Source organism: Macrotis lagotis, chromosome 7 (assembly GCF_037893015.1).
Source record: "Macrotis lagotis isolate mMagLag1 chromosome 7, bilby.v1.9.chrom.fasta, whole genome shotgun sequence".
NCBI lineage: Eukaryota > Metazoa > Chordata > Mammalia > Peramelemorphia > Peramelidae > Macrotis > Macrotis lagotis.
The window spans coordinates 212,564,026-212,584,984 of NC_133664.1; the positions used below are offsets into that span (position 1 = coordinate 212,564,026).

The following is a 20,959-nucleotide window of genomic DNA, read 5'->3' on the forward strand; positions in this document are numbered from 1 at the left end:
AAGGCAGAGTTCTTAAGACGCTTCATTGTTCAATCGAAAAAGCTATCAGTGAAATGACTGTATAGCAACTTCATTAATGTTACATAATTTTAAGAAAATAGTCTGTTCTTACCACATCCCTCCCCCTCCCGCCCCAACATTTGCTTGTGAACCTGTATTTTCAACATAAAGTGCTAAAAGGTGTAAGGTTGCTGGGAATGTCTGGGTTGTTATTTTTCTTCATTTGCTTCATCACATGGCTCCCTATCCCCCCCCCCCCCCCCCCCCCGCCCCGCCAATACTCCCAAACAACAGATGACTAAAACTCAGCACTCTGGCTTTCTTGTTAGTCCAGGATGGTTATTTATGATGACTTGTAGTTCATTTGGATACTCTGGTATCTCACCTTTGACAGCTAATTGGATGACTTTCAACCATTTTTGTTTCAGTTCCTCACTGTCTGCAGAAAAGCTGTGCACAGACTTAGACTGAGTCAGTTTGAAACTGTGAGGGAGATCAGTGCCCTTTGGGGTGTCATCCACCATATAGCCTAGGAGTGGAATGGTTGCTTGAGCTCTGACATCCTAGGAACAAAATGTCATTATGATTTAGAAGAGAATATGACAATGAAAAAGAACAAAAAGAAATAAGAGCCGAATCCTACCCTCTCAATAAATGTGTTTTATGAATAGAAAGAAAATACAATATATATTTAATAAATAAGTACAGGTAACATATAATGTATAATATGTATACTTATATAATTGTTGGCGCTTTCAGTATATCTCACCATATCTCAGTAATCTCTTCACTTCTGCAATTTCATTCAATCCCTATGTATCACCCAATCAAAAACCTGGTATCAAATCTCTATAGACCTACAGAGCACTCTCTTCTTTCCTCACTGAAATCAGTGCCCCATTCAGTCTCTCTCTTGCTCTCTTGTTGACAGATTTGACATGTAGCCATCCCACCCCATTATTGTTTTAAATGTCTGTTTCTCTCTGTAATTCACTAAACTTCTCTTTTAAATATTTAGATACTATGTCATTAAGGGAATATTCACTAATGAAATTAGTTGTCTGTGGTCTTATATAAATCTACTTTTGCTGTTGCCTTGTCTGAGATCATGATCCATTATGAGTTCATTTACTCATCTACTATTAGTAAGATTTTGCTTTAGCTTCTTATGGAACTTTTTTTTTAAATTGTGTTTCTTATAAAAACCATATTGTTGGACTATAATTTCTAAACCATTTTACTATCCTCTCCCATTTTATGGGCAAGTTCATTGCATTTCCATTAACAGTTATGATCATTAACTTTGTATTTCCCTGTTATTTTCCTATATTTTTTTCTCACTTTGCTTCTTCCTGCTTCTTAGCAAAGATAAATTTTGTTTGTTACAGTAACAGAATTTTTCCCAGTATTGCTCCCCCTCTTACTCCCAAGAAGTATCCAATATAATATTTTTAAAAGGAAAACAAAACAAAACTGAAAGATACATACATTAACAAAGTCTGTATCACACCTGTAAACCCCCTCACCTCTCCAAGGAGAGATGTCTTCTCATATCACTTCCTTGAAGTCATGCTTGTTTTTTCCTAATTTCTGCAAATTTTACTTTTGTTTCTCTTATATTTTTCTTTCCATTTATATGGTTGTAATCATTAATATATATATATATGTGTGTGTGTGTGTGTGTGTGTATATGTATGTATGTCTGTATGAGTGGTTTTCTTGACTCTGCTTAGTTTACCATTTTCCCATAATTCTCTATATTTATAATATTCCTTGTTTCTTGTGGCATAATATTCCATTATATACATGTAATTACTTTAACTCTTGCCTGGTTGATGGGCTCACATGCTGTACATGTTAGGATCCTAAAATTATTTCCTCTTTATCATTTTTGTAGATCCGTTTTTTAAAAAATAAAAACCAGTTCTTTCAATCTTATGACTTTGTTTTTTTTAACATTTCTTATTGTTTCATAGAGTCCTTAACTTCTGTTTTGTTCTATTTTCAAAGAGTCTGTAACTTTTATATAGTTTTGTTCCTCTTGTGCTGAACTATTAATTCTCTTTTTAAGTCTTCCAGAGGTATCATTTTCCCCCAGGTCTTTCCGCTATCATATTAATTGTATTTATAATACAATTTTTAAGCTTTTAAAAAAACCCACTCATTTTTCATTTCTTTTAATTTATTGTGGGATCAAACTTTGTTGTTCTTAAGACACTAAGTATTTTGAATATATTTTGTTAAGGAGTTCTTTATTAGACTTCTATATTTCTTATTCTGGGACTATATATATATATCTATATAAAGAATCAGGCTCAGTGAACCTTAGGCAGTAAAGTTCTTAGTCATTCTTAAATGGGTTCCCATCACTATGTCTGTGGGTATTTAACATAGTGTTCTTAAAAGATAACAGAAGCTGTTGGAGGAGGAAAACTGCAGCCTTTCAGGGAGCCCCGTGTGGTCAGATCAAGGGCACAGTATGATTGCTTCCCTCCTGGACCTTTTTTTGGGTTTCAGATGCTGGTTTACAAAGCAATTCCATACTTTTCCCTAGGCAGTTCTCCAATAAACAGTAGCTTGCCTCAGTCTCAATGAGATTCAACAGGTTCAGAGAGACTGGATTGTGGGTCTATCCCTGTTCTGGACCTCAGTCAACTGAGTCTTAGATTGGGATTCACTGAGAAACTCTTTCTTCTTAGCCTGGACAAAGGATGAAGTTAGTCAAGTCCACTTTAGTTGCCCTTGTTGCTGTTCTAGTTTAGAGTTGGGACTTGATCATCAATTTGGCCTCTTTTGGAGATCCTTATTACTGCTGGCCTTGGCATGGGACTGAGTATGCAATTTATTCTGAGAAACACTAACCCACTATCTGTTAGTCTAGGAATTGAAACATTGAGTTTGGCTTCCCCTTGTTTCACAGTTCCTATTTTAGTCACTTGACAGTGGGACAAACCTGTGATCATGGTTTGGGAAAATATCCAACTAAGTTTTCTCCTCAGGTCTCTCAATCACCATTCTTATCTGTCTGTTATCTTAAATCTCTATTTTAGTCATCTGAGGGAGAGCTGGACTGTCCTACTTCCTGCTATTCTACTATTTTGAGTTCATCCTATTAAAGCATTTAATAGTCAATATTACAGATACATTTTGCATGTATATTTTTAAATACAAGGAGATTCCTTCATCTCTCACAAATTGGTTTAAAAAATAATTTTTGTTTTTGTTGTAAGTAATATTTGTGGAGATCTCTCACAGTTAGAAACAACCCCTTAGAAGTAAAGTGGCTGTGATTTTCCATAGTTAGTCAAGACATACTTGTGTTAGGGCAGCTAGGTGGCACAGTGAATAGCACTGGCCCTGGAGTCAGGAGGACCTGAGTTCAAATCCAGTTTCAGATACTTAATAATTACCTAGCTGTGTGGCCTTGGGCAAGTCACTTAACCCCATTGCCTTGCAACCCCCTACCCAAAAAAAAACAAAGAAACTTATGGTGCCTTCTTAATGGCTATTATTCAATAATGCTAAACTAGATTTATTTAAATGTACTTTCCTTCAAAATTTCAATATGTTTACTTTGGTGAACATTTACTTTTGCATCTAAAGTACACTTATTTTTACATTTAAAGGGACCAAACTTACTCTCCTTAAATGACCTCTTTGCTAAATTTCTTTTGCTGCCCTACTTTAATCCCAAATTCATCTCAATCTTTGTCAAACTCATTAAATAAACAAAAAGATGAAAATAGGAAAATCTTATTCATATAGGAAAGAAAAAAATCTGTAAAGGAAATAAAAGTAAACAAATACTTTAGAATAATAAAATTTGAAACTTTGGGTATAAATGACAGATATCTATGAGCCAAAGCACAAGTTTTTGAACTCTCCATTTCATAGAGAGGAGACTGAGAAATTGCAGAATTAGCTCCCTTGTCCTTTCAATTCATCCCTGAACAGTATGCTCAACAGAAGACAATTACTGTAATGTACCTGTGGGGCACCATACATGTAGAGTACAAGAGCTTCTTGTTTAGGTATCACACACCAAGCTTTCTGCCAGGGCTTGGATTTTTCCATATATTGAAGAAAGCTGCATATGACACTGTTTCCAGAAACCTCTGCTGATTCAATCTGTGAATATATTAACAAAGACAACAAGAGAAAATAAAGGCAAACTATAATTTATGTATAGGCAGTAAGCCAGGCAGAGAAACAACTTATAAAAATATAAAACAGAATTTTTGAAAATTAATAATTTATAAAATAATTTTTCAATGAATTAAATTATTTAAAAGCATCTCTAAGTCCTATCCCAGAAGGAGCACAATTCTTCTAAAAACCCCCAAATGCATCAACATGGCAAGGATCTGTGATTATGGTGGAAGTGACGTATATTTCCACTGACATATATCTATAATTTATTAGTAGTCTCAAAGTGTTGCTTGAGCCTCAGAGAAGTTAAGGGACTTGCATATAATGACACAAATGGGCATCACAGGTAGAATTTGAACCCAGTCTTTCTGACTATTTGTTACACATGTGTATTTCCTAAATAGTATTAATAAAAATGGAAAAGCATTTTTAGTAAATCAAACATTTCATTTTTCCTATATATTATGTTTATAGTTAAATATAATATAATTGTAATATATCAAAAGATCATACATTATTACAAGGTGAGATTTATACCAGAAATGTGTGGTTTGCTTCAATATTAAGAAAACCAGAAGCATAACTGGTCACATTAAACCAGAAACAAAACCTTATAATTTATATCAATAGAAGCAGAAAATTTTTTTGACAAAATACAACACAACACCTATTCCTATTAAAAAATTAGAAAGCATAAGGTGAAATGTAGTCTTTCTTAAAATGACAAGTATTAATAAGATCAGAGTAGCAAGAATATCTATTAATACTATTATTCAATATCGTATTAGAATTGTTAGCTATACCAATAAGACAAAAAATTGAAGAAAAAAAGGAAAGAGGAAGCAAAACTATCATTATTTCAGGTGATACAATAGTATACTTAGAGAACCCTAAAGAACTGACCGCAAAATTAGTTGTAACAATTTACAAGTTTAGCAAAATTGTAGGATACAAAATAAACTGGCATATATTACTATATACTACTAAAAAACCTAGGGAACAAGACAAAAAGAGAAATTTCATTTAAAATAACTGCAGATAATATTGTAAAATAATTGGAAATCTACCTACCAAGAAAAATTCAGGGGCTATATGAAGATACTTTTCATACAAATGAAGGCAGAACTAAATATCTAAGGAAATATTAATTGTTCAGGGTAGGCCAAGCCAGTATTATAAAAATGACAATTTTACCTCAGATCATTTACTTATTCAGTGCTACACGAAACTATCAAACTACTTTTTTGGTTTATTTGTTTTATATTATTACAATAATCTTGTGAGAATAAATATAAATCCCCCTCCCCCCAAAAAAGATGAGAAACCTCAAGGATAGTGAGAGGGAAAAAATGTACTTTAGTCTGTGTTCAGATTCCAATGGCTCTAAGGGATGAGTTGCCTTCTCTATCATAAGTCCATCAGAAAAGTTGCTTCAATATTCTTCCCAAAGTTGCTATTACTAGCTGTGTTTCCCTCCACTCTATTCCTTCCCACTCTCATTTATGCTACTCTCTCTCCTTTCACCCTGTCCCTGTTCGAAAGCACGATGTATCTGAGTACTCTTTACTTTCTACTTTAATTTTTAGAATTTCTTATTTAATTATAGAATTTCTATTTCTAATAATAGCATTTCTATTTAATTGGGGGTTGTTAATTTGGTCTTTCTCTAATTTTTTTAGTTGCATATTTAGTTAATTGATTTTCTCTTTCTCTAATTTATTCATATAAACATTTAAAAATATAATATAACCCCTGAAATCTACCTTGAGTGTATCCCATAGATTTTGGTATGTTGTTTCATTATTGTCATTATCTAGGATGAAATAATTCTTTCTATAATTTGTGGTTTGATCCGCTCATTCTTTAAAATGAGGTTATTTAGTTTCCAATAGGTTTTGGGTTTCTATCTCCCTGACCCAATACTTCATGTGATTTTTACTGCATTATTAGCTGAGAAAGGCATATTCACTATTTCTGCCTTTCTGCAATTATAAGATTTTTTATGCCCTAGTACACTGTCAATTTTTGTGTAAGTGCCATGTACTGCAGAAAAGAAAGTATAGTCCTTTCTATCTCCATTCAATTTCCTCCATAAGTCTATTAGGTCTAGGGTTTATAACAATCTATTTACCTCCTTAACTTCCTCCTTGTTTTTTTATGGTTAGATTTATCTAAATCTGAGAGTGGGAGGTTGAGGTCTCCCACTAGTAGAATTTTGCTGTCTAAATCTTCCTGTAACTCCTTCCACTTCTCTAAGAATTTGAATGTTATACCACTGGGTGTATACATATTCAGTATTGAAATTTCTTTATTGTCTATAGCACCTTTTAGGTGGATATATAGTTTCCTTATCTCTTTTAATGATATCTATTTTTGCAGTTGATTTGTTTGAGATAAGTTTCACTTCAGCTGAAGCAAAATATATTTTGCTCTAACCTTTTACCTGTATTTTATATGTATCTCTCTGCTTCAAATGAGTTTCTTCTAAGCAGCATATTGTAGGATTAATTCACTCTGCTATTCACTTACATTTTAAGGAAGAGATCAATTCATTCACAAAGTTATAATTATTAACTCTTTATTGCCCTCCATGTTATCTTCCCTCTGTTTGTATTTTCCCCTTTTTCCTTTATCCATCTTCCCCATTATTTTGTTTTTAAATACCACCATCTTTAGTAGTGTTTGCTCTCCTATATCCAATTCCCCTCCCCCTTTTTCCTTCCCTTCTTTCAGTTGGTTCCCCGTTCTTCCCCCTCCCTTTTTAACACTTTAAAGGTAAGATAAGTTTCCGAAATTGACTGAGTGTGTGTATGCTAATTTTAAGCCAATCTGATGAGAGTTAAGATTCAGGCAATTCTCACCTCCTTGCTTCTTCCTCTCTATTGCAATAAATCCTTTGTACCTCCTAATGTAATGAGATTTACCTCATTCAGTCTCCTCCATACCCCTATCTCTTTACTTTCCTCCTTTTTGAGGAGGTATTATTTTTTTTGATGCTATAGTTTATTTTAATTTTATCTTTATTAAAGATATTACTTGAATTTTACAATTCCCCCCCAATCTTACTTTCCTACCTCCACAGAAAGCAATGTCAGTCTTTACTTTGTTTCCATGTTGTACATTGATCCAAACTGAGTGTGACGAGAGAGAACTCAGATCCTTAAGGAAGAGACAAGAAGTCTAAGAGGTAACAAGATCAGACAATAAGATATCTGTTTTTTCCATAAATTAAAGGGAATAGTCCTTGAACTTTGTTCAAACTCCACAGCTCCTTATCTGGATACAGATGGTACTCTCCTTTGCAGACAGCCTAAAATTGTCCCTGATTGTTGCACTGATGGAACGACTGAGTCCTTCAAGGTTGAACATCACCCCCATGTCGCTGTTAGGGTATACAGTGTTTTTCTGGTCCTGCTCATCTCACTCAGCATCAGTTCATGCAAATCCCTCCAGGCTTCCCTGAATTCCCATCCCTCCTGGTTTCTAATAGAACAATAGCGTTCCATGAGATACATATACCACAGTTTGCTAAGCCATTCCCCAATTAAAGGACATTTACTTGATTTCCAATTCTTTGCCACTACAAACAGGGCTGCTATAAATATTTTTGTACAAGGGATGTTTTTACCCTTTTTCATCATCTCTTCAGGGTATAGACCCAGTAGTGGTATTGCTGGGTCAAAGGGTATGCACATTTTTGTTGCCCTTTGGGTGTAGTTCCAAATAGCTCTGCAGAAAGGTTGGATGAGTTCACAGCTCCACCAAGAGTGTAATAGTGTCCCAGATTTCCCACAACACTTCCAACAATGATCATTATCCTTTCTAGTCATATTGGCCAGTGTGAAAGGTGTGAGGTGGTATCTCAGAAAAGCTTTAATTTGCATTTCTCTAATAAGTAATTATTTAAAGCAATTTTTCATATGGCTATGGATTGCTTTGCTCTCCTCATTTCTAAATTGCTTTTGCATATGCTTTGACCGTTTGTCAATTGGGGAATGGCTTTTTGTTTTAAAAATATGACGCAGTTCTCTGTATATTTTAGAAATGAGTCCTTTGTCTGAATCATTAGTTGTACAAGATTGTTTCCTAATTTACTACATTTCTTTTGATCTTGGTTACAGTGGTTTTATCTGTGCAAAAGCTTTTTAACTTAATGAAATTGAAAACATCTAATTGGTTTTTGGTGATGTTCTCCAACTCTTCCTTAGTCATAAACTGCTCACCTTTCCAAAAATCTGACAGGTAAACTAGTCCTTGATCTTTGCTTATAGTATTGTTTTTTTGTCTAAGTCCTGTAACCATTTGGATCTTATCTTGGTAAAGGGTGTGAGGTGTTGGTCTAATCTAAGTTTCTTCCATATTAACTTCCAATTATCCCAGCAGTTTTTAATCAAAGAGGGAGTTTTTATCCCAATAGCTGGACTCTTTGGGTTTATCAAACAGCAGATTACTATAATCATCTCCTGCTTTTGCACCAAGTCTATTCCACTGGTCCACCACTCTATTTCTTAGCCAATACCAAACAGTTTTGATGACTGATGCTTTATAATATAATTTTAGATCAGGTAGGGCTAAGCCACCTCCTTTTATACTTTTTTCCATTAAGCTCCTGGCAATTCTTGACTTTTTATTTCTCCATATGAATTTATTTACAACTTTTTCTAAGTCATTAAAGTAATTTTTTGGAATTTTGATTGGTAGGGCATTAAACAGGTAATTTAGTTTTGGTAGAATTGTCATTTTTATTATATTAGCTCTACCTATCCATGAGCAGTTGATATTTGCCCAGTTATTTAAATCTGATTTAATTTATGTGAGAAGTGTTTTATAATTGTTTTCAAAAAGTTTCTGAGTCTGTCTTGGAAATAGACTCCCAGGTATTTTATATTGTCTGTGGTTACTTTGAATGGGATTTCTCTTTCTAGCTCTTCCTGCTGTTTCTTGCTAGACATATATAGAAAAGTTGAGGATTTATAATGGTTTATTTTATAACCTGCAACTTTGCTAAAATTGCTAATTGTTTCCAGTAGTTTTTTGGATGATTTCTTGGGATTGTCTAGGTAGACACGATCATATCATCTGCAAAGAGGGAGAGTTTTGTCTCTTCCCTCCCAATTCTAATTCCTTCAATTTCTTTTTCTTCTCTAATTGCTGAAGCTAACATTTCTAATACAATATTGAATAGTAGTGGTAATAATGGGCACCCTTGTTTCACCCCTGATCTTATTGTGAATGCCTCTAGCCTCTCCCCATTGAATACAATGCTTGTTGATGGTTTCAGATAGATACTACTAATTATTCTAAGGAACAGTCCGTTTATTCCTACACTCTCTAGTGTTTTTAGTAGGAATGGATGTTGTATTTTGTCAAAAAGCTTTTTCAGCATCTATTGATATGATCATATGATTTCTGATAGTTTTGTTGTTGATATAATTGAGTATACTAACAGTTTTCCTAATATTGGACCAACCCTGCCTGCATTCCTGGTATAAATCCTACTTGGTCATAATGTATTATCCTAGTGATAACTTATTGTAATCATTTTGCTAAGATTTTATTTAAGATTTTGCATCTATATTCATCAGGGAGATAGGTCTATAATTTTCTTTCTCTGTTTTAACTCTTTTTTTGGTTTGTTTTTGCAACGCAATGGGGTTAAGTGGCTTGCCCAAGGCCACACAGCTAGGAAATTATTATGTGTCTGAGGCCGGATTTGAACTCAAGTACTCCTGACTCCAGGGCTGGTGCTGTATCCACTACAACACCTAGCCACCCCTCTGTTTTTAACTCTTCCTGGTTTAGGTAACAGCACCATTTTGGTTTCATAGAAAGAGTTAGGCAGAGTTCCATCATTCCCTATTTTTCCAAACAGTTCATATAGAATTGGAAGAAACTGTTCCTTAAATGTTTGGTAGAATTGAGTTGTGAATCCATCTAGCCCTGGAGATTTTTTCTTGGGGAGTTCAATGATAGCTTGTTGCATTTCTTTTTCTGAGATAGGGTTGTTCAGGTATTTCATCTCCTTTTCATATAACCTGGGCAACTTATATTTTTGTAAATATTCATCCATTTTACTTAGACTATCAAATTTATTGGCATAGAGTTGGGCAAAATAATTTTGAATTATTATATTAATTTCCTCCTCATTGGTGATGAGTTCACCTTTTTTCATTTATGATAGTAGAAATTTGATTTTCTTCTTTTTTTAATCAAATTTTTTAATCAAATTTTTAATCAAATCTATCAATTTTATTGGTTTTTTCATAATAACAACTTTTGGCTTTATTTATCGATTCAATAGTTTTTTTGCTTTTGCTTTTTTGATTTCTCCTTTAATTTTTAGAATTTCTAATTTGGTATTTAATTGGGGATTTTTAATTTGTTCTTTCTCTAATTTTTTAGTTGCATATTTAGCTCATTGATTTCCTCTTTCTCCAATTTATTCATATAAGCATTTAAAGCTATGATATATCCCCTGAGAACCACTCTGAGTGAATCCTATAGGTACTGGTATGTTGTTTCATTATTATCACTATCTAGGATAAAATGGTTAATTCTTTCTGTAATTTGCTTTTTGGTCTGCTCATTCTTTAAAATGAGGTTTTTTTTTCAGTTTCCAATTGGTTCTGGGTCTATATCTCCTTGGCCCAATATTGCATATGACTTTTATTCCATTGTGATCTGAGAAAGGTGTACTCATTATTTCTGCCTTTCTGCAGTCGATCATTAGGTTTTTATGTCCAAGTACATGATCAGTTTTTGCACAGAAAAAGGTATATTCCTTTCTATGCCCATTCAATTTCCTCCATAAGTCTACCATATCTAGTTTTTCTGACAATTTATTTACCTCCTTAACTTCTTTCTTGTTTATTTTATGATTCTATTTATCAGATCTGAGAGTAGGATGTTGAGGTCTCCCACTATTAAGAGTTTTGCTGTCTATGTCTTCCTGTAGTTCTTTCACCTTCTCTAAGAATTTGGATGCTTTCCAATTGGGTGCATATATATTCAGTATTGAAATAGCTTTATTGTCTATGGTACCTTTTAGGGAGGATAAAAGTTTCCCTCCTTATGTCTTTTAACGGTATCTATTTTTTTCTGCTGTTTTGTCTGAGATAAGGATTGCTACCCCTGCTTTTTTTACTTCAGCTGAAGCAAAATATATTTTGCTCCAACCTTTTACCTTTAGTCTATATGTATCTCTCTGCTTCAAATGAGTTTCTTGTAAGCAGCATATTGTTGGATTCTGGTTTTTAATCCACTCTGCTATTTGCTTACGTTTTAAGGGAGAGTTCACACCACTCAAAGTTTTGATTATTAATTCCTTATTGTCCTCCAATGCTTTCTTCCCTCTGTTTGTATTTTTCCTCTTCCCCCTTTATCCGTTTTCCCCAGTATTTTGTTTCAGAATACCACCCCCTTCAGTGTGTTTGCCCTCCTATATCACCCCCTCCCCTTTCTTTCCCCTTTCCCTTTTTCCTTCCCTTCCTTTTGTTAGTTGCCCTTTCCCCCCCCACTCTCCCTCCCTTTCTCCATTCCCCCCTTCTCCCCTTTTAATACTTGAAAGATTAGATGTTTTTTAAGTTAACTAAGTATATGTAAGTTGACTTTAAGTCAAGTCCGATGAGAAGATTCAGGTGTTTCTCATCTCCTCCCTTTTTCCCCTCTATTACCATAGGTATTTTGCACCTCTTAGTGTAATGAGATTTACCCCATTCAATCCTCTCCCTCCTCCCGTCACCTTCCTGTCCCCCTTTTTAAGGAGGTAGTGTTTTTAGATCATTCTATCTGAGTCACAGAAAATTCTGTGTATCTGTCACTTCTAGCTAAGTACATTCTATCTAATAGAGTTAAAATTCTTGAGAGTTATTAGAGTTTTTCCCCCAAGTGGGGTTAAAGCCAGTTACATCTCATTGGATAGCAGTCTCATGGATAGGTCATGAATGTCTATCACTTCTGGCTAGGTATATTCTCTCTATTAGAGTTACCATTCAAGGAGGTATTATTTTTAAATCACTCTGAGTCACAGAAAGTTCATGAGTGTTCATCACTTCTGGCTAAGTATATTCTCTCTAATAAAATTAGAATTATTGAGAATTATTAGAGTCCTTCTCCCAGGTAAGGATATGGTGAGTTTCATCTTACTGGACAGTAGTTTCTTGAATAAGTACTGTTTATCTCTTCTGGCTATTTAAATTCTCGCTAAAAAGAGTTGCAGTTTATGCCCAAAGGACAACAAAAATGTACATACCCTTTGACCCAGCAATACCACTACTGGGTCTATACCCTGAAGAGATGAGGAAAAAGGGTAAAAACATTACTTGTCTAAATATATTTATAGCAGCCCTGTTTGTGGTGGCAAAGAATTGGAAATCCAGTAAATGTCCTTCATTTGGGGAATGGCTTAGCAAACTGTGGTATATGTACATCATGGAACACTATTATTCTATTAGAAACCAGGAGGGATTTGCATGAACTGATGCTGAGTGAGATGAGCAGAACCAGAAAAACACTGTATACCCTAACAGCAACATGGGAGTGATGTTCAAGCTTGAAGGACTTGCTCATTCCATTAGTGCAACAATCGGGAACAATTTTGGGCTGTCTGCAAAAGAGAGTGCCATCTATATCCAGATAAGGAGCTGTGGAGTTTGAACAGAGTGCAAGGACTATTCCCTTTAATTTAGAAAAAAAAACAGAAAAAAAAGAGTTGCAGTTTGCTCGAGTTATTAAAGTCTTTCATCTAGGTAGGGATATAACCAGTTTCATCTTATTGGATAAGTTTTTTTCCTTCTTTTAAGCCCCCCCCCCCTTTTTTTTTTACCTTTTCATGTGTCTCTTGAGACTCCTGTTTGGAGTCCAAATTTTCTGGTAAGCTCTGGGTTTTTCATCATGGAAAATTCTAAGTCTACTATTTCACTAAATGACCATCTTTTGCCCTGGAAGAGAATGCTCAGTTTTGCCAGATAATGAATTCTTGGCTGCATTCCAAGCTCCCTCGCTTTTCAGAATATTACATTCCAGGCCCTTTGATCCCTTAATATTGATGCTTCTAGGTCCCATGTAATCCTTACTGTGGCTCCTTGGTATCTAAGTTGTTTCTTTCTGGATGCTTGCAGGATTTTCTCTTTTATCTGATAATTCTGGAATTTGGCCACAATATTCTTTGGAGTTTTCATTTCGGGGATCCCTTTCCAGAGGGGATCGATATATTCTTTAAATAACTATTTTGCCCTCTGCTTCCCTGACATCAGAGCAATTTTCCATCACTAAATCCTGTAATATTGAGTCTAGGCTTTGATTTCTCTTCAGTGTTTTCAGGAAGCCCACTAATTCATAAATTATCTTTTCTCAATCTGTTCTCAAGGTCAGTGGTTTTGCTGATGAGGTATTTTACATTTTCTTCTTTTTTTTTCGATTTTTGGTTTTGTTTAACAAATTCTTGTTGCTTTGTGAAGCTATTGGTTTCTACAGACTCCACTCTTTCTTTGAAGAGAAGAATTTTCTTCATAAACCTTTTGCACCACCTTTTCCAATTGGTCAATTCTATTTTTGAAAGTTTTCCATTTGACAAATTGACATTTTGAGAGAATTAATTTCTTTTTGTATTTGTTGAATTGTCTTTTCCAAGGAATTGTTTTCTTGCAGCAATATGTTAATCCTCTTTTGGTTTCTTTTCCCAAATTTTCCAATTGACTTTAAAACTCCTTCCTGATTTCTTTAAGAAAGTCTTTCTGTGCTGGAGACCAAATTGTATTCTCCTCAAAGGATCTGGATCTCTCTGAGATAGGGCATTTTCCTTCTGGGAATTTTTCTATGGACCTCCCTTTCCGCTGGTCTCTCTTCATTTTCCTAAGATCTTGTGTTGGGAGGGGGGCTGGTTCACAGAGGATTGATGTTGGGATCCATAGAGGGTTTAGTAACTCCAAGTGGGCTGGCCAGTATGGGGTGCTATAGGCTGGAACTCACCTTTCAGCCCTTCTGGTAAGCCTGTAGGTCCCAAAACCAACACCTCCACTCTCCAGTTGTTTCTCAGAATGGTTCCCACAGCAAAAGCCCCAGGGACTGATCTTAGTTTAGTGTGGCTCTCTCCCTGCCCCCACTAGCTCTCTGTTCTCTCTGTGTCTGGCTCACCCATGATCCCAGAAGACAGACCTTGAGGTAGGTGTTATTCTTCTAGCTTCTCTTTCTGGGTTTTGTCAGTCAGATTTCTATTAAGAGATTTGTTTCTTATTATATATGAGGGAATATCAAGAGATCTGCCATCTTGGCTGGAAGTCTATCACTCAGTCATTCTGAGGGTTCTTCCCTTCTAAATTTTGCCTAGAGTCATAATTTGATGGTTTTTTAAGTTTTTTGGGGAAAGAGTTTCTGGGAACTCTTGTCTTCGCTCAGTCATCTTGGCTCCCTAAAAACTCTTTTATAGACTATAATATACAATTACAAAATTCATCTGAAAGAGCAAAAGGCTGAGAATTTTCTAGGGATTTAATGAAAAATAATGGGAAGAAAAGCAGCCCAGCAATATCATAGTTTAAACTATTGAAACATTTTAAAATAATTTTATTATTTATTTTAAAATAAATTTTATTCATTTTCCAATTTTAAAGATTAGTAGTTTCTACCTATCAATTTTTGTAATGTTTTGAATTTTACAATTTTCCCCACCTTCCCTTCCCTCTTCACCTACTGAAGGCAGTTTGATAATCTTTACACTGTTTCTATGCTATACATCAATCAAAATTGAATGTATTGAGAGAAAATCATATCCTTGCAGAAAAATAAAATATTAGAGATAGCAAAATTATGTAGTATAAATAAGACAACTTTTTTTTAATTGAAGGTAATAGTCTTTGGATCTTTCTTTGGATACAGATAGTACACTCTGCTGCAGATATCCTAAAACTGTTCCTGATTACTGCACTGATTGAATGAGCAAATCCATTAAGCAACCCATGCTACTGTTATGGTGTACAATGTTCTTCTGGTTCGGCTCATCTTGTTTAGCATTAGTTCATGCAAGATTTTCCAAGCTTCTCTGAATTCCCATCCTTCCTGGTTTTTAGAAGAACAATAGAGTTCCATAATATACATACATACACACACACACACACACACACACACACACACACACACCACAACTTGTTAAGCCATTCCTCAACTGATGGACATTCACTTTATTTTCAATTCTTTCAACACTTCAATTCAATTCAAACAGAGCTGCTATGAATATTTTTGTAGAAATGATGTTTTTACACTTTTCCATGATCTCTTCAGAGTATAGACCTAGTAGTGGTATTGCTGGATCAATGCACATTTTTTATTACCCTTTGGGCATAATTCCAAATAGCTTTCCAGAAAGATTGGATCAGTTCACAGCTCCACCCACAATGTATTAGTGTCCCAGATTTCCCACATCCCTTCCAGCATTGATCATAGTCCTTTATGGTAATATTGGTCATATTGTTGTGTGATAGTACCTCAGAGAAGATTTAATTTTGCATTTCTCTAATCAGTGATGTAAATCATTTTAAAAAAAGGGTAATCATTGAAAATTTGGTACTGGTTAGTTAGTAGAAGACAAGGTACACAATACAAAGTAGTAAATGCCAATTGTAACATATTGATTCAAGCTTTTGAGTTAAGAACTCATTTATTTGACAAAAATTGGAGGAACAACTATTTGGCAGGAACTAGGATAGACCAACATTTCATATCAAAAGTTGTGATAATGTCAAAATGGATAAATAATTTAAACATAAAGGGTGATATAAATAAATTAGGGGAGCTTGGAAAACATATCTTTCAGATCTCTGGATAAGGGGAAAGTCTATGACTAGTAGGTGAAGGGAAGTAAAATGATTAAATTTGATTACATGAAGTTAAAAAGTTTTTGCACAAACAAAATTAGTGTAGTCAAAACTTCCCCAGGACCTAGGGAAAATTTTATAGCAAGTACCTGATAAAAGCATTATATCTCAGAGATAGAAAACTAAGTCAGACATAAATATATGAGCCACTCAATTGATAAGTGATAAATGGTCAAAGTCATAAGAAAAAATAATTTAAATCACTACTGATTAGAAAAGTGCAATTAAAACAACTCTGACATATCAACCCACAGCTATCAGATTGGTTAAAGTAACAGAAAAGGGGGGCAGCTAGGTGGCACAGTGGATAGCGCACTTGCCTGGAGTCAGAAGGACCTGAGTTCAAGTTTGACCTCAGACACTTAATAATTACTTAGCTGTGTGACCCTTGGTAAGTTACTTAACCCCACTGCCTTGCAAAAACGTAAAAAAAACCACATTGAGGCAGAGCCAAGATGGTGACAGGAGAGGGTCATCTCTTAGGTGCACTGTCTCAAAACTTATAAACTAAAGACTCTAAATTTTCGAGAGACAGAATCCACACAGGGATCCAGTGAGGCAGTTCTCTAACCCAAGGTAACCTGGAAAAGAGTGGAAAGGCTCTGTTCCACAGGGTTGGAAGGGTGGCCCGCTAGAGCAAAGGAACTTCATCCTTCTTCTGGAGGCAGCCCCAGGGTGCTGGGAGCTGCAGCTCACAGAAGCAAGGGCAGTTTACTGACCTACACCCTGGGGAGCACCAGGGACAGCTTTGGGGATCAGTGGGGGTACCTCTGCCAGAGCGAGAAGGTGAAGCCCAGCACTCAGTGCACACAGCAAGCAGCATGCTGCAGCTGCCCAGATCCAGGAACTGGAAGCAAGGAGAGCCTGTAAGGAGCCCCCAAGGCATGAGTGCTGAGCCTAGGTAGGGGAGTGTAGAGACTGCAGAGCACTGTCCTCTGTCCCTGGAAGAGGACTCTGGGGTTCTGACCACATTCAGATCCTGATCACAATCTAGGTCCCCCATAGAACAGCAGGGCCCCCCCACCTCAGCCCTGTAGCAGAGGGGTATGCTTATGGTCATTCACAGACCAGGAGGGAAGACAGAGCCTCACACACTGAGATCCTTGTGGAGGGGTGTCCCAGTAATACTCAAAAGCTTGGGAAGCACCCCAAATCCAGGCACAGGCTGGAGAAATGAGCAAACAGAGAGAAAAAAGAGGAAAACCACTGAGAAACACTTTGCCTTTGACCCCAAGAAGGATCAAAACACTCAATCTGAAGATGAGGAAGTACAAGCTCCTGCATCTAAAGAATCCAAGAAAAACAGAAATTGGGCTCAGGCTATGACTGAACTCAAAAAAAGACTTTGAAAATCAAGTGAGGGAGATAGAAGAAAAATTGGGAAAAGAAATGAGAGAGATGCAGGAAAAACATGAAAATGAAGTCAGCAGTTTAGTCAAGGAGATCCAAAAAAATGCTGAAGAAAATAACATGTTAAAAACCAGCATGGGTCAAATGGATAAAACAGTTCAAAAAGTTATTGAGGAGAAGAATGTTTTAAAAGGCAGAACTGCCCAGATGGAAAAAGGGATAAGACAGCTCTCTGAAGATAACAAATCCTTCAGACAAAGAATGGAACTGAGGGTCATTGCTGATTTTATGAGAAATCAGGACACAATACTTCAAAACCAAAAGATTGAAAAATTAGAAGAAAATGTGAAATATCTCATTGAAAAAACAACTGATATGGAAAACAGATTCAGGAAAAGTTAATTTAAAAATTATTGGAATACCTTAAAGTCATGACCAGGAAAAGAGCCTTTACATCATTTTCAAAGAATTACTACAGGAAAATTGCCCTGATATCCTAGAAGCAGAGGGAAAATTAGAAATGGAGAGAATCCACCGTTCTCCCAGGGAAAGAGATCCAAAAAAACAACCCCCAGGAATATTATAGCCAAGTTCCAGAACTCCTAAGTCAAAGAGTAAATATTACAAGCAGCCAGAAGGACACAACTCAAATATCATGGAGTTGCAGTCAGGGTCACAATAGACTTAGCAGCAACTACATTCAAAGCTCGTAGGGCTTGGAATATAATATTCCAGAAGGCAAAAGAGATCAGAATGCAACCGAGAATCAAGTACCCAGCAAAACTGAAGTCCTCTTCCAGGAAAAAGATGGACTTTCAGTGAACCAGGGGAATTTCAAATTTGATGCTACTGTTGGAATGGCCAGAACTGAACAGAAGGTTTGATCTTCAAATACAGAACTCAGGTGAAGCATAGAGAGTGGAGGAGAAGGGGAAAACATGAGGGACTTAATGATGATGAACTACATGTATTCCCGTATAGAAAAATGATATTGATAATACTCATATGAACTTTCTCATTTATTAGAGAAGGTAGAGGGAGCTTTTATAGATGAAGCACAGGAGAAAGCTGAATTTGAAGATATAATGCAGTATAAAAATGGAGTCAATAGATAAAAGGGAAATGTAATGGGAGAAAGAAAAAGGAGAGGTGGAATAGGCTAAGGTATTTCATAAAATATGGAAATAACTTTTGATGGACTTACCATAAAGAATGTGATCCACCCATAACAGAGCTGGTGGTGTTGGAACACAGAATAATGCACATTTTTTAATATTATTTTTTTTGGGTGGGGTTGCAGGGCAAATGGGGCTGGGTGGCCTGCCTGGAGCTGTACAGCTGGGTGATTATTGGTTTTCTGAGGCTGGATTTGGACCCAGGTGCTCCTGGCCCAAGTGCCAGTGTTCTGTCTCCCACCCAGCTGCCCCTACTATTATTACTATTTTATTTTATTTTGGATATTTTTTTTTTGTTTTTTGCAGGGCAATGCAGTTGGGGTGGCTTTCATGGGGTCACACAGCTGGGTGATTGTTGGGCATCTGGGGCCAGATTTGGGATGAGGTGCTCCTGGTTCCAGGGCCGGGGCTCCGTCCACTGTGCCACCTGGCCACACCTACAATTATTATTATTATTATTATTATTATTTTTAATTTTAATTTTTTCCACTTCCCTTTATCACTCATGTGGGTCTATATTTTTTTGGAAGGGAAGGAGGTATTGTGTCTACTCTTAAACAAGAAGATTTCAGTAATGTATAAAAACATTATTTGTACAAAATAAGAATAAATAAAAAAATTGAAAAGAGAGAAAAATGACATTAAAGGAAAATGAGAAATGCTAGAAGGGGTGTGGAAATGTTGTAACACTAATGCACTATTGTATATTATTATTATTCTAAAACTATGCATACCCTTTGACTTAATAATACCACTAATAGATTGAGATCCCAAAGAGATTATTTCTCAGAGAAAAGGGTCTATTTGTACAAAAATATTTATAGCAGCACTTTTTGTGATGTCATAGATTTGGAAATTGAGGAGATGTCCATCAATTGGAAACAACTGAACAAGCTATAGCATATGATTGTGATAGAATACTATTGTGTTATAAGAAATGATAAACAGGATGGTTTCAACTTTATATTTTTTTTAGGTTTTTTGCAAGGCAAATGGGGTTAAGTGGCTTGCCCAAGGCCACACAGCTAGGTCATTATTAAGTGTCTGAGACCGGATTTGAACCCAGGTACTCCTGACTCCAGGGCCAGTGCTTTATCCACTGCGCCACCTAGCTGCCCCAACAGGGTGGTTTCAGAAAACCTGGAAAGACTTACATGAACTCCAACAATCCATTTATTCCTTTTCTTACAATTTTTTAATTGAATGAATTAAAAAAAAATCTTCTGTTGCCCAATATTTCCAAGAACAAGAAGTTCAGAGATTTTTTTTTAAAAAAATTGCTGAACAAATCTAGTCACAATAAAATGATGAATAAGTGAATTCTTATCAGATCAATAAACTGAAATGTAGCATCTTACAAAGTTAAGGAAGATATAAACCTAGTGAGATCATCAGACAATTTAGTGATTCATCAGAACTTGGAACATAAACTAATAATCTCACAATTTCCTTAATCTAATGATTCTTGGATTATATTCTTCAGAGACTAACAGTTGAAATAAACTTTGACAAATATTTCTCATTTGATCCTCACTACAATCCTGTAATTAAGATAATAAAAATCTCATTTTACAGTTAAGGAAACTGAGGTAGAGTACTTGTATAAGGTCACACAACTTGATAAGTTTCTTAAGCAACAACTCAACTCAGTCCTAAAGAATCCAGATTCTTTAGTACTCATCATTAAAAAGTTTAAATAATATACAAAGATGGGACTCCTATTGATCATCATACCTCTAAGATTCCTTTCCTTTTCTTTTCTTCACTATCTGTGCATCCAGTTATTATTTGATAACAGTCTTTACAAACTTTGTTCCATTTACCGCCATCATATTCAAGTTGAGCCTTATAATCAGAACATTTCCAACAGACCACCTTAAAAACAAAAAGAGAAAGACACAGCAATCATATTCACAGATTACCATTATTTCTTAGGCAGAATTCTACTATGACTCACAATAACAGCTGAGAAAAATGTAAATATTTGTGGGAAAACAAATGCTGGTTGAAAAATGAATTAATTTTGCTACATATTGTGAAAGATTAGGTGTTTTTATATGACCAATGCCCCAATTTTCTCATAAAACTTCATCTGACTTAAAAAAATTAAAATATATATGTATATACATATACACATGTATATATTCCAAGTGCTTATGTAAGTAAAAGATATTGTTTTTCTTATTGCTGAGAAGAAAAATTATCACAAAACTCTATAACTTCTTGTTGTTCAACCTTCCTTTTCAAAGAGAACCAATGAAATCACAGAGTAATGTCTTGAATTGCTTGTAAATTAGCTTTAAATGGGCAGCTACACAAATTCATCAGCTTCATCCACTCTTGCAGACAAAATCCAGTGGCAAGGAAAAAGTCAAGATGACTGGCAAAGGCCTTGGATGCATTGGATGACCTTGG

The 20,959-nt window shown here is 35.5% G+C and overlaps 1 protein-coding gene across 6 annotated transcripts in view; it reads right to left on the reverse strand.

Moving 5' to 3' along the window:
* Positions 1-276: 276 nt before the first annotated feature.
* The window catches only part of FGD4 (FYVE, RhoGEF and PH domain containing 4), a 292,080-nt gene continuing 271,397 nt past the window's right edge, over positions 277-20,959 (reverse strand). For all 6 annotated transcript variants that reach the window (XM_074194757.1, XM_074194756.1, XM_074194758.1 and 3 more), the window contains 3 exons: positions 20,279-20,419; positions 3,988-4,128; positions 277-563 (listed from right to left, as the gene is read on the reverse strand). In XM_074194757.1, coding sequence (XP_074050858.1) covers positions 306-563; positions 3,988-4,128; positions 20,279-20,419 — 540 coding nt within the window. In that variant the 3' untranslated portion in view covers positions 277-305. The remainder of the gene's footprint in view (positions 564-3,987; positions 4,129-20,278; positions 20,420-20,959) is intronic.